Source organism: Galeopterus variegatus, unplaced genomic scaffold, assembly GCF_000696425.1.
Source record: "Galeopterus variegatus unplaced genomic scaffold, G_variegatus-3.0.2 Scaffold338, whole genome shotgun sequence".
Taxonomy (NCBI): Eukaryota; Metazoa; Chordata; class Mammalia; order Dermoptera; family Cynocephalidae; genus Galeopterus; species Galeopterus variegatus.
The window spans coordinates 140304-156393 of NW_007726449.1; the positions used below are offsets into that span (position 1 = coordinate 140304).

The window sequence follows — 16090 nt, forward strand, 5'->3', positions numbered from 1 at the left end:
AACCAACCCTCCTACCAAGAACACTATTAAAAGCTGGATAAAATCCAATTAGTTAATAAATAAACAGCTGTTTGAAGACACTGGAAAGTAGCCAAACTATCCAGAACTTAAAAAGCCAAGATCCAAGAGAGAGTAGAAATACATTAAGGTGGGCCCTACATTCTGCACTACTTTTTACCTTAAGGTACTTGCCAATTCATAAGTAGTACTGTATAAAAACTCAAGTACAAATGGGGGCTCAGAGCACCCTGCAATCTCACAGGACTAGGAAAACAACAACTGGAGGGCACAATCCACAATAAATACCTCGGTTTTTCACCTGAGACCCCTAAAGGACTACAACACAGGAGCAAAGGAAAACTGAAACAAAGCAAATCCAGCAATCATAAATCCTTATGAAATATCAATAAATGTAATAAATGTCATCTCCCATGAAACTTCTATATTAAAACCCATGTTCTGTTATTTAACATTAGAAGTACTTGTTATACAAACTCCTACTGGATCAAGATGAGACTTATCTTACATCCTGTTCAAAAATCAGAGAAAATCATATTTGAAGAAAGAAAATATCAATCGTCTACAATTTGTCATACAACATGCCTAGTATTCAATAAAAATTTATCAGGCATGTCAGAAGAAAGGACCAAATATGTAGAAACTAAGAGACAGAAAAAAAGTTAACAGAAACAGACCTATAAAGAGATCTCAAAGTTGAAGTTATCAGACACAGACATTAAAAAAACTTTATTAAAATGTTCAAGAAAATAGATGACAAAATACAGAATTTCACCAGAAAAGTGATTTATGAGGAAATAAATAAATAAATAAATAAACCATCAACTGGAAGTTCTAAAAGTGAAAAATAACTGAATAAATAACTCAGTTGAAAGGTTTAACAGTAGATTAGACAGAGCAGAACAGCTGATTAATAAACCAGAAGATAGATCAGTAGAAAACAGAAGCACAAAGGGGTAAAAAAAGAAAAATAAGGAGAAGAATGCAAAAGATACGCAGCACAGTGAGACCTACGTACATATAATCAGAATCCCAGAACTGCAAAAGTTGGGCAGAAGCAATACTTGAAGTGAAACAGACCAAGGAATTTCCATAACTTAAGAACGTTATCAGGCCACAGATTCAATAAGTTACATAAACTCTCCAACAAAAAAAATGCAAAGAAGGGCCGGCCCGGTGGCACACTGCTATAGTGCGCCACTTGGGAAGCACGGCGGCGCTCCCGCCAAGGGTTCGGATCCCACATACAGACCGGTTCCCGCTCACTGGTTGAGCGAGGCATGGGAGCAACACCAAGGGCTGCGATCCCGTTGCCGGTCCCGGTCCAGTACGGGGGCGACACTGAAGGTTGCGATCCGTTGCCGGACACGGAAAAAGACAAAAAAAAAAAAATGCAAAGAAAACACCAACACACAGCAGAGAATCACAGAATAACTGCTAAAATACAAAAACAACAACAACAAAAAAACATAAAAGCAGCCAGAGAAAAGACATACATCATTCCAATGGAATAACATAAGACCAAAACTGACTCTACAAGAGAAATGATGAAAACCACCCTACAACAGAATAACATCTTTTAAAAACTGAAACTACCAACATATACTTCTGTGCTAAGCAATAAATCCCTCAAAAATGAAGGAGAAATAAAGACATTTTCAGATGACCCAAAACTGGGAGAATTTGTCCCAGCAGACTTGTACTAAAAAGCAGAAAAAAATAATCCCAGAGGAGGCTTAGAAATTTATGAAGCTAGAAAAAGCAAAAATATGTGAATAACTCAAAATGGATATTGACTATATGTAACATATGCATTATAACACATAATGTATAAACAACAACATCATTGATGGAGTTTGGATGTGTTGTCCCCACCAAACTCACGTGGAAATCTGATCCCCAGTGTGGCAGTGTTGGAAACTGATTGAGTCATGGGACAGATCCCTCATGAATGGAATAATGCTCTCCCTGGGGGAGTGGGGAGTAATGAGTGGGTTCTTGCTCTATTAGTTCCCACGACAGCTGGTTTTTTGAAGAGACCCTCTCTCTCTCTCTCTTGCTTTCTCACCATGTGATCTGCTTGTACCTGCCAATGGCTGCCTGCCACTTTCCGCCATGAGTAGAAGCAGCCTAAGGCCTATGCCAGATGCAACTGTCCCAGAATCGTAAGCCAAATAAACCTCTTTTCCTTATAAATCACCCAGTCTCAGGTATTTCTGTTACAGAAACACAAAACAGACTAATACAATCATCTTGTTATGTGATTCAGTTTTATGTCTACTTTATAGCCTACAATACCAAAAATGATGATAATAAGGGGTATTCTAAGGGCACTTATTATGTGGGCAATGGTAAGTACTAACATGTTAGATTTCAGAAAAAAAATCAAGGATGAATATTACCACCTCTAGGAAAACTATAAAAAGAAGAGTATAAGAAAATAGCCATCAGAGAGAAAATATGAAAAAAAATTTTAAATCAAAAACTCTGAAAGAGGCAAGAAAAGGGCAAAAAAAGGAGGGGGGAAACACATGGGTCAAATAGAAAATAAATATGAAGATGGCAGAATACCAGTTACACTAAATAAAAATGGACTAAATATTTCAATTAAAAGACAAAGATTATTAGACTAGTTAAAAAACAAACAATGAAACATCAGCTGTCCAACAGATAAAGAGGTGTATTTTATAATGATACAGGAGTCAAGCCACCAAGAATATATAAAAATTCTAAGTTTGTATGCACCTAGCTCTATAAAATGACTAGAATTCATTTCAATGTATATTGAGTGACTATTGAACATTCCTCTACTTCAGGTCCTTGGAGTATTTGGGGATATATAAATTATAAAATACTTTCTCCAAGTTTAGGTATAATTCTGATCCTAGAATTTACTTTACTCTAGTAAATTTAAGTAGGTTAGAAACTCTGCTAATAACATTCTATTTTTATGTATTTAAATTTGTCTAACAAAATTGTCTTTTATTATATTGGAAAACATGGTAAAGCTTTCCTCTCCGTATATCTAACTTGATAATGTATATGAATCATTTTATTCATTCAGAGAATATATTATAAACAGGATCAGAAAGTACTGGATTCCTCACTAGGATGCAAAATGATCTGGGAGATCTCATAACATCACCTCTTTAAGTTTCTATTTCACTACCTCTAACACAACAGTAATCTCACTTAATACAACAAAGGTACTGTAAGACTTAACAGGCTAAGAGAACGATTCCTGCTCAGCACTACTAGACATAAGTAACTGTCAGATCCCTAGAATTATTTATAATTTGCTGCTTATTACCAAAGTAGTCTTACTATAACCGATATGATTTAATTAATTATTTGATTTTCATTTGGTCATACTGTTGACTAACATAGTATGATTGTTAAAAAATACCTGCATTGCTTCTACGATAACTGCTCTAGAAAAAAATCTAGTTTGACATTCTAAAACCCAACTTGTACTCACTTTTCATATATTTTCTTCCTAGTATTTTTAATCTCTTAATAAACTTTTACTATACTGCTGGTCTTTTTTCAACATTCAGTATGTGTGTAGATATATATATATATATATATTTATTTCACTAGAGTTCCTACCTTTCATTTGGAGAGGGAAATCAGTTTGTAACTTCAAATGTCTTAATCTTTCAGTTAAGTACAGTAAACCCTTGAACAACACAGGTTTGAAGAGCACAGGTCCACTTATATGCAGATTTTTTTCAATAAACATACTGGAAAATTTTTGGTTAGGCATGTTATGCCTAACCAAATAGTTATGTAGCCTACGTAACAGTAGTCTATTAGTAGGCCTACTTAACTACTTAACTACTACTTAAGTAACAACATGCCCCTCTCCTGCCAGAAGGGCTGAGGCACCCAGTGCTGCACATCTGCAGCCCAGGGGAAAGCAGCAGTGTACTTCAGTAGTAGTTAAGTAGTTAAGTTTTGAGGAAGTCAAAGCTATACATGAATTTTTGACTGTGCAAGGGGTCAGCACTCCAACCCCTGCCTTACCCAAGGGTCAACTGTATTATTCATCCTTACTTGATTATTGTAATGTCCTTAATCTGCCATCAGTCTCCCAGTAATACTGTTAAATGGTCTAAAATTTTCATAAAAATTAATAGGCCAATGAAAAATTATTCCCTCCTTCTGAGAGATTTCACTAATATCAAATGTAACATAAATTGAATGTCTATATTTTATATATACTATCTCATTCAATCTCATTATTATTTATATTTTTCAGAAGAAGAAATTACAACTCAAAGAGGTTAAACAATGTGTGAAAAGTTATAATTGTAATAAGAAAAGCCAAGTTTTGATACTACGTGTTTGTTTATAAAGTAAAGATCTTTCCACTACCAGTGGTTTGCACACTTAATGTAAAGAGATTTTCTCTCTCTCACTTTTTTTAGAAATTATAACATTAATCCTACTGAGTAATTTCATTTTAATGCTTTTCTTATTAGACTCAATTATCTGAAACATGTTACTCTGGAAAATACGTACAATCTTTTAAATGTTCTAGCTATAATACCAGTTATATCAGAAATTAATCTATAAATAAGATGAAACATTTCTAAAACTGTAGTATTAGCATGTACTATAGTCTCAGTGTGAAAATGTCAACCACCTATATTTAAAATTCTCCCTTTTGATCTCTTTTCAGTTACTGCTATCTAATTTTAATTGCTCAGGCTATATTTAATAAGCATAATCACAAGAACCCAGTAATATATACAGTCAAGTAACAACAGCAAATATCCTTTTTCAATTATTTAAAAGATCATGTATACTGAAAAGATTCCCTTATTCCAAAATTTAACTGAATGCACCTCCATGGAACTTGTTATTGTTTTTAATATAAAAGATTTAAACAGTATAAACTGGTATAAATAGGAAAGGAAAATTTCCCTTCTCCATCAGGAGTTTTATTCTTTCTTCGCTCTCTCTCTCTGTACCTTGCACTCTCACACACATGCTTACATGCTCCCCATCTTTGTTTCTCTCTCTCTCTCTCTCTCTCTCTCTCACACACACACACACACAGAGAGAGAGAGAGAGAGAGAGAGAGAGAGAGAGAGAGAGACACAAATGGTATTTTAGAAAACACAGTACAAGTCCAAATAAATGGGAAGAATAACCGTCGAAAAACTCACAAGACCAAGGTTCAAACCAGCTCTACAACTAAAACCAGCTGAATAATCACTTCCTAGCTTTGTGCCTTCAATACGTTATTTAACCTCTATTAGTCTCTGTTTCCCCATTTATAAAAATGGGGCGCGAGGGGAGGAGAATCATACCCACCTCACATGGTTGTTGTAAGCATTGAAGTGAGAATTATGGGCTGGCCAGTTAGGTCTGCTGATTAGAGCATGGTGTTATAAAACACCAAGGTCAAGGGGTTTGGGATTCCTGTACTAGCAAAATAATAATGTACAACAAAAATAATAATAATAAAATAAAGTAAGAATTAAAATGAGATGCCAATAGCACAGTGTGAACATATAGCCAAGGAACCCAAAACTCTGCTTGCTGCTATCATCACCACTACCACCATCGCCATTCTGGGAAGTCCCAACACGTACTACAATGGGGAAAGCACCACCTCCAGTGGTATATGTATGAGGATAACTTTTTACAGCACCCTGCAAATTCATCTTATCATTACTGTTAAAAGTCAGAGATGAAAAAGTCCTTTTTTCTCAAGAACTTAACTGTCCCTTTGAGAATCTTTAAAAATTAAACAAAATCTACGTTTTTATTCCTGAAAAAGAACAAGAAAGTTAATATTTTTCCCTTTGTTTTTCATAATTTTAGATTTTTTTTAACTAAGACACAAATATTGAAAGGTCTAATATTTTGCTTTCTAATGAAAGCCACTCAATATTAATAAATAATCATAAATGGATTTGGTTAAAAGGGAATGTCAGATGAGAGTCTACTTTCTCAATCCCAATATATTTAAAAATTCACCAATTTGGGGGGGTTTTTGTTTTCAATCTTCTGCACTTAAAGGAACTACATGTTAACAACTGTACACTACAGCTGCTCTCACGTTAGTAGATATAAACATTTCTTACCAAATTACGCTTTTTTAGTGGAAGAAAATAATAATAGTGGCAGAAAGAAAACATCAGTGCGTAGCAAGTAAGAAGTTCAGTGTAGAAACACAACTGTAGAAAAAGCCAATGATTATCTTCACCAACACAATTGTTAATCCTGAAGAAAAGAAATAAAAAAAAAAACACAATGTTTTAAACTTTAATAAGATGTTCATTTCAGGATCAGTAAGACTAAAAATAAACTCTAATAACTTCATATATGCTTAACTTCATGGAGATATGCTACAGCCACTCAAACCTAAAAGTAAACTGTATGAAGTTATAAATATACCTTCTTACATTTGTAAAGCAGGTTCCACTTTACAAAGGGAGTCCATGTGTATGATCACCCTTCAACTCCCAACAACCCAATGAGGCAGGAAGAGCAGACAGGAGTCTCCTTGTTTCACTGATACGCAAACAGGAACAATGAAGTTAAGCCACTGGCCAGAGGATGCACAGTTAGATGAGACAGAGGCCAAGAGAACAAGAACCTTCTTCTATGTATTGTTCTTTCATTACAGCATTCTAGCTGTGGAGAGCAATAGTTAAAACTTGCCACTAACATAACTGCTAAGTATTCGCAATTTTTCTTACTTTAAAAATCTAGCCCTGGTTGCTGAAAATAAAATCTATTCAAAACTATTTTCAAATATTCAGAGCTACACTTCCATCAATACAACAGTAAGCCTTAACTAGGAAAAAGATTAACGTTATAATCCCAAAATTTCCCAGGCTAATTTAAGCCAAATATTTTATTGTTCCAAATTTATTCATAGTACCCAAATTTTCAAAGTATTTTAGAATTCTAGCAGAAAACCCAAGTTCAAAACTACAAATTGCCTTGCACTAATCTTTTATTTCAAAAGAGCATTATACTGGCACTGAAAAAAAAATAATTAGAACAGGTTCCATTCCTAACTTTTTTGTTATTTGCAAGCAGGACTATAAGAGAAGTGTGCTTATGTATGCACTCAAAAATGTTCTTTAACTGCTCTTATTTGAAAGATGACTTATGCTTGTCCTATCCTTCCTGTCCCCAAGAAATCTGAAAAACTGCTATGATCACAGCATTCTTCTTAACCAGAGAGCTTTAAGAAGCACTGAGGTACTCAACCTATATATAAGGGTTCTTTTTGTAACATTTAAACTACTACATAGAATGATCAAAGCCAGAAATATAGAAAACCTTGAGGCAACTGGAGAATTGACCTCCAAATTAAAAGCTGTTAGGCAGTTAAGATAATGCAGTTTTTTTGTGCAGTATAAGCATGTATTGAAACAACACACTGTACCCCACAAAAATAAATATAAATAAAATTGAGAAATGAAATGAAAAAGAAAAAAATAAGATAATGCAATTTTTGAAAACATCAAAAATTCTCCTTGCTTCCAATTTACACTGTATATTTCTCTCACTCTCTGAACATCTCATCGGTACACTATTAGGGAATTCAATCAGGAAAATTCCTAAATCTATATAGGTCCCTGGTCTACTCTTCTTTCTGATCCTCCAATCTTTTCCCCTTTCCCTCCTACCAATATTCTGAGAAGTTGACTAATACTGTGGAAGCAAGAGGCCTAGAAACAGAGAAATCACCCCAATGTTAGAATTTAGGTTAAATAGCATTTTATTTGGTCACCAATAAGTTAGTATTTATCCCTTAAAAATAAACAAGTATTATTAATCTCTACAAAAACATTTCCTAGTTGATTGGTTAGAATTTAGGTTAAATAGCATTTTATTTGGTCACCAATAAGTTAGTATTTATCCCTTAACAATAAACAAGTATTATTAATCTCTACAAAAACATTTCCTAGTTGATTGGGTTTTTTTAAAATCTTAAACTATTAATTCTTTTGAAAGGAAGAATCAATATCCAATTGTACCATGAACATTTACACTTTTAGTTAATCAGAACCACTACTATTAAGTTTTTCAGGATAATTATCACTTATCTGAATATCTGTTTCACCTAATTTTCACTCTCTTACTATTGTGACTACAAACAGATCACCGAGGTTTACAAAACTACTCGGGAATTAATCTGTTTACATTTGAGGCACATTTTTTGGACCCCAACTATATGTCATACACTAGATTATCTTGTTGATGGACTTAAACTATTTTTAAAATTTTTACATAGTAAAAAAGTGTTTTCACCTGAATGTCCTTTTTTCCCTTAATCTCAAGAAATTGCTTTCTATTTAAATAATCAGTTTATAGTTAAAACCAAATTTCTACTAAAAGTTTGCTAATTAGCTGTTCTATCAAAATAAGTTATCAAAAATAAGGGAAACTCTACACTGATGAGCATTACTAAGCAAAGCTAAATTCTACTCACGAGTCAACTTTAGATAAATGCAGTTATAAACTTAAGAAGACTGTTACATAGTTAACTTTGTATATATGCTTGCACGTGTATACAGACATAAATATATCTGTTCACAGATATATTTATAAAGTGCTACACTATACCAGTTTAAATATTTATACAGAGATCCATACAGGAAAACAGAATTAAATACAATATCTTGTTCACAGATTTTTGTGACAGCTTTGAAATGAGACACAATACAGAATTCTCATAGCATTTGTTTCCAAAAACGCTATTTCTCAACTGAACATGTTCTTTAAATATTACAAGAGAGCCCCCTATTGACCAAAAATGTTGGCAGTTCAACAGAATCAGCTAGTTACCACTTATACATACCCAACATGTATGCAATGTTAATTCCTATATCCAATACATAATACTTAAAAAGGATTGAGGGTAAGAAGGGTAAGGTTATCAGAGTATCTGAAATGTGTTATACTTTAATTAAACAAATGGAAAGAGGAATACAATGGGATGTGCATGTTTTATTACAGCTAGAAATAACAGCTACAACTGTACAATACTGTACTTCCTATGTGTCAGATACTATATTAAATGCTTTACATACATTGCCAATTTAGTATAAGCCTCTTAGTCCTACTGCATAATGGAGTGCATGTTAATTCTTAGTTCCCTGCTCAAATATTTCCCTGTTAGAAAAGATAAAATCTCTGGAAAAATGACTTTGGGAGTTGACAGAACTACAGGATCAAATAAAGATAACCTTAATAAAAGATTTTTTTTAATGGTATAACTTTTGTTTAAACTTGCTAAGTTCTAAGATTTATTTTTTACTGCCTTTTTCTTTTTTTTTTCCTAAAGTGAATTATTCTTTTCTTACCAAGGACAGTGATGATCCATTCTCCTCACACAGTGGCCACAGCGGCTGCAGTGATGGGAACGTTTTGGTCTCATCAAATTACATTTGTTACATAATTCCCAAAACTCCCTTTCTAGAGAAGAAAATGAAAATCCATTTAATGAAGGCAAATGAGTAACGGTGAAATTTAGCAACAATTGTTTAGAAGATCTTATAGGAACTCTTCAGTATATATCCCTAAGAGATTTTTCTTCTTCTAAGCCTCCAGTGTAAACATGTTTGCCATAAATGTTGCTGTGCTAGTCTATGTATGAGTATGTCTTATTTAGCATGTTTCTAATTTTAAACACTATAAAAATAAGACACCATTTTTGTAGTCAAAGTCAAGAATAGAAAACAATGTATTTGGGTTTTGGACATATTGCTAGAATATACATAAAATCCAACCAAATTACTGTAGTATAATGAAATTTCATTTAAACAAAATTTCTGAAAATTTTATTATCTAAAGGCTCTAAAGAAGAAATAATGCTGAGTCCTGATTTCAATAGATTAATAAAATAAAATCAATCCTATAACTAAATAAAAAAACAGAAATGGTGCACACACACACACACCCCTTCTTTTCCTAAACCATTTTTTTTCCTTAATATCAATGAATTCGTTCAAGAATGTGTATGGAAGCAGGTTGGAGGAGGTCAGATGGATTTAGGAGGTATCAGAATTGTTTCAATAGTGAGGAAGGTTACAAGAAGATTACTATTTGAAGGGAATAAAAGAGTTCTTTACAAAATCCTGTCTGCCACCAAGTAGCAATTCCCTCTAGCCTGTAGTGAAAGAGTACACAATTAAATTCTGTGTTAAAAACATAAAGTTTACATAAGTAAAGAGTAAAGGCATTTGTTTTCCTTATAAATTGTTCTAATCAGATCCATGAAAACTATGGGAGAGTCATCTTCTAAGACAAGACAAATGCTTTATTACACAAAATGTATCTTTTTAATATTTGTTGAAATGCAATTTTGCTTTTACAAAATTCTTAAATTTTTCATCATTTATGTTTCAACTACCCCATAACCTCATTAAAAGTATGGGCATAGTGAAATAAACCTAACCCACATACTCAAAGTGAATATTAGTATATGCAGAGTGTGACCCTAGCATACAGCAAATGGTTGAAGTACGAAAAGTTTAAAATAAAATATATTCTAAATAAAAGAAGATAATAGTAGGTAATGTTCAATTTTCTAAAAAGATTCTCTATTTGAATTCCATTATTTTTGTTTAATGGCCAGGAATAACATCAACATATGGGAATTTTATACGGTAAAGTGCTGGGGAAACATTCTGCTATAGATGTCACTGAAGAAACCAATAAACTATGAATAAAACCTATATCAAATTAATTGTCTGTTCCAATAATGTAAAGTTGAGAAATTGTCTTTTACACTTCAAAAGAAATTTCAAAGAAAATCTTCTCTCACGTCATACGGTTCTTATTTAATGAAAACATACCATATGAGACAGCAACAATGTTAATACTTAATTTAGATACAGTTAAACCAGTATTATTTACCTGTAAGTGAAATGGAAACTCATTTAATATGTAGCATATTATGGGCTCCCAGTAAATATAGCAGAATAGATGGTCCCCAGCATTACTCTCTCCCACAAATCAACCCATCTACAACGACTAAAAAGCAACAACAGCCAAGCTGGGGCCACTAGAGCTCTGGGGAAGAGGAGAGACCTATGGAGTTCATGAAGGAAGGAGAAGCCACGATGAGAGAAAGCAAGGATCACTCATACCATTTCAAGCCCTGGCTGCTTCCAGGCTGGAGCTGCTGAGAGCATGGAGCAGGAGCCGGCAAAAGCCACAGCTATGCCCTTCGGATGAAGTTGCTTGGAGGCAGCAGGGGAGAAGAGGGCATTGGTGGCCCCCAGGACAGCAAGACTACTAACAAGGTTACCGTGGACCCACAAAGGAGCAAGGAGCCACTAAGAGGCCTGTGAGTATTCACAAGGGACCGGCACATGGCCTGTCCCATGGGAAGTGTTTGGAGTGCAGGGGGTGGGGGAGACGGGCCCACCAGGGCAACACTGGGGTACGGCATGGACAGCTGATCTGCCCCCCAATTAGCACAGGACCACTCAGTGGAGACTGGTCCAGAATATGGAACTGCAGGGGGTACAGTTTGCTGAAAAAACTCAGGACCAGACCAGAGTTTCCACAACAACCCAAGTATATTGGAACTCACAAGACCAGGAAGTACATACAAGGTAACCATTAAAACCTGAGCAGCACAAAAACCCTTCCCCAGGGAATCAGCAGCAGTGAAGCAATTTAGCTCAACTAGAGGGCTCAAGTGCTGGTCCCCACAGAAAGTTCCTCCATTTTAGAAGTAACCAAAGGACAACAAATTAGTTCCAGTGCAGAGTTTAAGTGGTGGGAACAGCAAATAATCCAACACAGAACTGAAAGAAAAAACAGAATACCCACAGATCAGAGAAAAAGTTTGATATTAACTAGTAAAGGTCTAACACTACCAAAGAACACCTATAAAACCTAGAATGACCGCAAGCCCCCTGGGCTCCCAAGCCAGAGAGGGGGGATGGCTGTGGGCCTCGGCAATGCTCCCCGCAATACCTGCAACCAACTCAGTGATGACCACCAAGCCGCCATAGGAACTGCCGCGGGCTCCTAAGCCATGGTAGTGGGGGGCAGAGGGCCTCAGCCTCGCCCCCCCAAAGTCTGCACCAAGCCCAGCGATGACCACCAAGCCACCTCAGGAAACGTCCCAGTTTCTCCCAGCCTGGGAGACTGTTCAGCCACACCCCCTGACATCTGCATCCAACCCAGCAACAACGGAGCCTCCACTGGAAGCCCCCTGGTCTCCCCTGCCAGAAATGATGGGGGTGCCATGGGACTTGACCACAACCCCATACTTCCTCCTCCACCCACCATATATCCCTCCCCCTTCTCCTCTTCCCCCTCCCTCCCAACTGCTCCGCAACACCTTAGAATGTAATAATGTAATAATATTAATAAATAAATTTTTAAAAATATATGTGGTATATTACAATGTCACAAGCATATTTTTTCCCCACTTAGCTCAATGCTCCCAAACATCCCAACGTTAAAACTTTGAATTTGCACATTTCAAGGAATGCAGACAGTAAGGAGACTATCCACAAGGAGCCAATTTTCATTAAAAAGCAACATTAACACTTTGTTTGTAAATCCATTCCTTAAAACATAAAGATAGTTATTGATAATTTCTGGGAGATCATGCAGTGGATTGAATTATGTCCCCCCCAAAACTCACTGAAGCTTGCATTGTGTCCCTCAAGTTTTATGTATTAGAAACTTGGTCCTCACTGTGACTGTTAGGAGGGTGGGAAATCCTATTATGGTAATTGAAAGGTGGAGACTTGGGGTGATTAGATTGCAGGACCATGTAATAGTGAATGGATTAAAAGTGGTGGTCAGGGGCATGGTTGCGAGCACTTTAAAAGAAGACAGAAGAGAGTCTGTCTTTCTCTCTTGTGCTCTCTGCTGCACCATTTTTGCAGTGTGATACTCTGCCATCACTGTTGGCACCACCAATACCTTCACCAGATGTGTTCCCTGGATTCTGGACTTCCTAGTCTCTGAAACCATAAGCAATAAATTTTGTTTTCTTTACAAAATGCCCAGTTCTGTGTATTTTGTTATAAGCAACAGAAACGGACTAATACAGATCAGCATGTAATATTCCAGAGAACAAATTCTTTACTTCATACCTAAAATGTTTTATCCTCAGAAAAGAAGAGAGCATTTGGTTACAGTCAGAAAAAGCCTAAAATCAGGTAATCTAGATCATGGATTGGCAAACTACAGTCTGCAGGCAAATCCAGTCCACCATCTGTTTTTGTATGACTCGTGAAGTAAAAATGATCGTTACAATTTTAATTGAAAAAAATAAATATAATAACTTGCGACATGTAAAAACCATATGAAATTCAAATTTCAGTGTCCATAAACAACGCTTTCTTTTCTATGCCCATTTATTTACGTACTATGGCTGCTTTTGTGCTACAATGGCTGAGCTAACGAATTGTGACAGAGACCATGTGGCCCATAATGATAAAAATACTATCAGCCTTTACATAAAGAATAGTTTGCCCATCTCTGGTCTGGACCATAAATTTTTTAGAGAAAGAGCTTGAACCATTCCTTTGGCTAAATCAAAAACATTACATAAGTATCTAAAATAAGAAATATATGATAAAAATACTATCAGCCTTTACATAAAGAATAGTTTGCCCATCTCTGGTCTGGACCATGAATTTTTTAGAGAAAGAGCTTGAACCATTCCTTTGGCTAAATCAAAAACATTACATAAGTATCTAAAATAAGAAATACCTACAAAAATGCAGTTTCACACACATGCACAAGCACACACACCCTTATGTGTTTAAAGAACAAATAAAAAAATTACTATGGTAAAAATCTAGAAATTTAATTAAAATATTACCTAAAATATGTTTCTGCCTTGTGCAGCAAGGAAAAAAATCCATCCATCTTAACCTACCCTATACATCTACAAAGCATTTCTCAGTCTTATCCCTTTCCTTCTTCAGTGTTTACTCATGTCCAATAGGATCTTGGTGACTGATACATTCTGATGTCTAATGATTACCTACAAAATTTTGTATTAGCCATCTAATAACATAAAATAAAAGCCTATGGGAGAGAGAATCCAATTGATAATTAATGGCAGCTACAGGAAAATTAAAAGCTAACATGGGCACATTTTTTTAATGGAGAGAAAAATCAAAACATAAAACAAATCAAAGAAATAAAGGCACACTCCATAAATGATTGAGGCTATTTAATGTGAGTAAATAGCATCACATTGTTTAACCTGGATTTATTAATGCTGTAAATGCTTGAATTAATATAAAGCAATATTTGGTTTTGGGTTTTTTTGTCTCTCAGAAAAGAAGAAATCACCTTCTATTTGAGTCTTTTAAAAGACTCACATTTTAATGGCCCCTCTCTCAATTACTATATTTTAATTCATAATGTAATGTTTTGAAGAGAAAAATATTACTTGAAACTACCAAAATTAATATAAGACTTGAGTCCTAATAGAAGTTCCCTGACAGAATCAGTTGTCAATGTAGGAAGTAAATGTCAATAAGTCTCTTTACAGATCACCTTTAAAAAGCAATGTAAGAGGGAGGGAGGAAAAAAATAACTGAGTAAATACATGGCCCTGATCATTAAGAACACATGAATCCTTTTCGCTTTGGGTAAAATTTCAAGGGATAACACCAAAACATGCTATTTTTTTTTTTAATTTAGAAGGAAGATTTTGTTCTGTAACACCATGTCAAAAAGTGGCTATAGTGATGACAAAAACACTGAAGTCTAACATGAAAGGGAAGAGCCTGACAATGAAAATGTTCTAAAGATTGTGGTATGGTTACACAACTCTGTGAATATACTGAACACCACCAAACTGTACATTTTAAATGGGTGAATGATATGCCATATAAATTATACTCAATAAATTAGTTTTTAAAAAAGTTAACAGCTTGAATAAAATCATTTCATAAAATGTGAAAGTGCCAAAAAGTAATATTTCTAAGTGACTTTTATTTTATATTTATTTCAAATACGTATATGAATAATTCAAATAATATAAATAGACATGTAATAATTTCATTTGACTAGTTCACCTAACACCCAAAAGCTTATACAATCACACTCTGGGGATCCTCTCATAGGAAAATGGTACATTCCCTTATATTCACATTGCTTCGTGTGTAGTGGGGCACATATATACTAACATTACTCTGTTTAAAAAAAAAGAAAGGCATGTAAAATATTTCAGAGTAACGCAATAAAAAGTACGTAAAATCATGAAAGTATTAGGGCTTTAGGTTTCCTTTTCAGAAGAATTCCATTATATGAAATTGCCCAACCTTCAAACATTCCTGAATAAATGTCACTATTTTATAGGTTCAACTCTTTAGTTACGCTATATTATTTTTCACTATTAAAATTCTGTATTTAAAAAAAAAATTCTGTATTTTTTTTTTTACTAAGTTAAAACCACATTTACAAAAGAATCAGGTAACCAGCACCAAAAAGTACATGATGACTTCAATCTTCCCCCAAATCATAGCAAAGGTGAATAAAGAGCTAAAATTATTCATCTGTATGTAGATCCATGGTAGAAATATGATAGAGACAAGGACCTGGGTCTCACACCAGCTCTACAACAACCAGCTGTGTAATCTAGGAGAGACAATCTATGCTCCTGACTACTCAGCCTACCTACCTCATACAATTACCATAACCATCATGATATGAGACAACAAAAGGCTTTGGAAACATTAAAATATGATAAATAAATGTATTTTTTTCCAATTGGATAAAAGGAAAATATCCTGAACACAGTGAAGAAAACTGGGCCAAATGTCAACTGAGACAAGATATAATACAGATATCCAAAAAGTCATCGAGAAGCTAAAGGTAATACAGTGGTTACCTATAGACTCAATTAGATACACAGATATAATTTGTTTGGTATCCACAATGTTTTTTAAATTTTGAATTAGTTGTAACATTTTTTAAAAATCATGAAATTTCTCATAAAAATTGGAATTCCTTGTTTTTTCTTTAAAAATTTTAAGACCAAGGGCCGGCCCGGTGGCGCACTGCTACAGTGCGCCGCTTGGGAAGTGCGGCGGCGCTCCCGCCG

At 34.8% G+C, this 16090-nt stretch overlaps 1 protein-coding gene across 1 annotated transcript in view; it reads right to left on the reverse strand.

Moving 5' to 3' along the window:
- Positions 1-16090, reverse strand: part of ZDHHC21 (zinc finger, DHHC-type containing 21) — a 57054-nt gene that overhangs the window by 31311 nt on the left and 9653 nt on the right. Inside the window, exons 4-5 of the mRNA XM_008567720.1 lie at positions 9357-9468; positions 6117-6255 (exon numbers count right to left, since the gene is read on the reverse strand). Of these exons, the coding sequence (XP_008565942.1) occupies positions 6117-6255; positions 9357-9468 (251 nt within the window). The remainder of the gene's footprint in view (positions 1-6116; positions 6256-9356; positions 9469-16090) is intronic.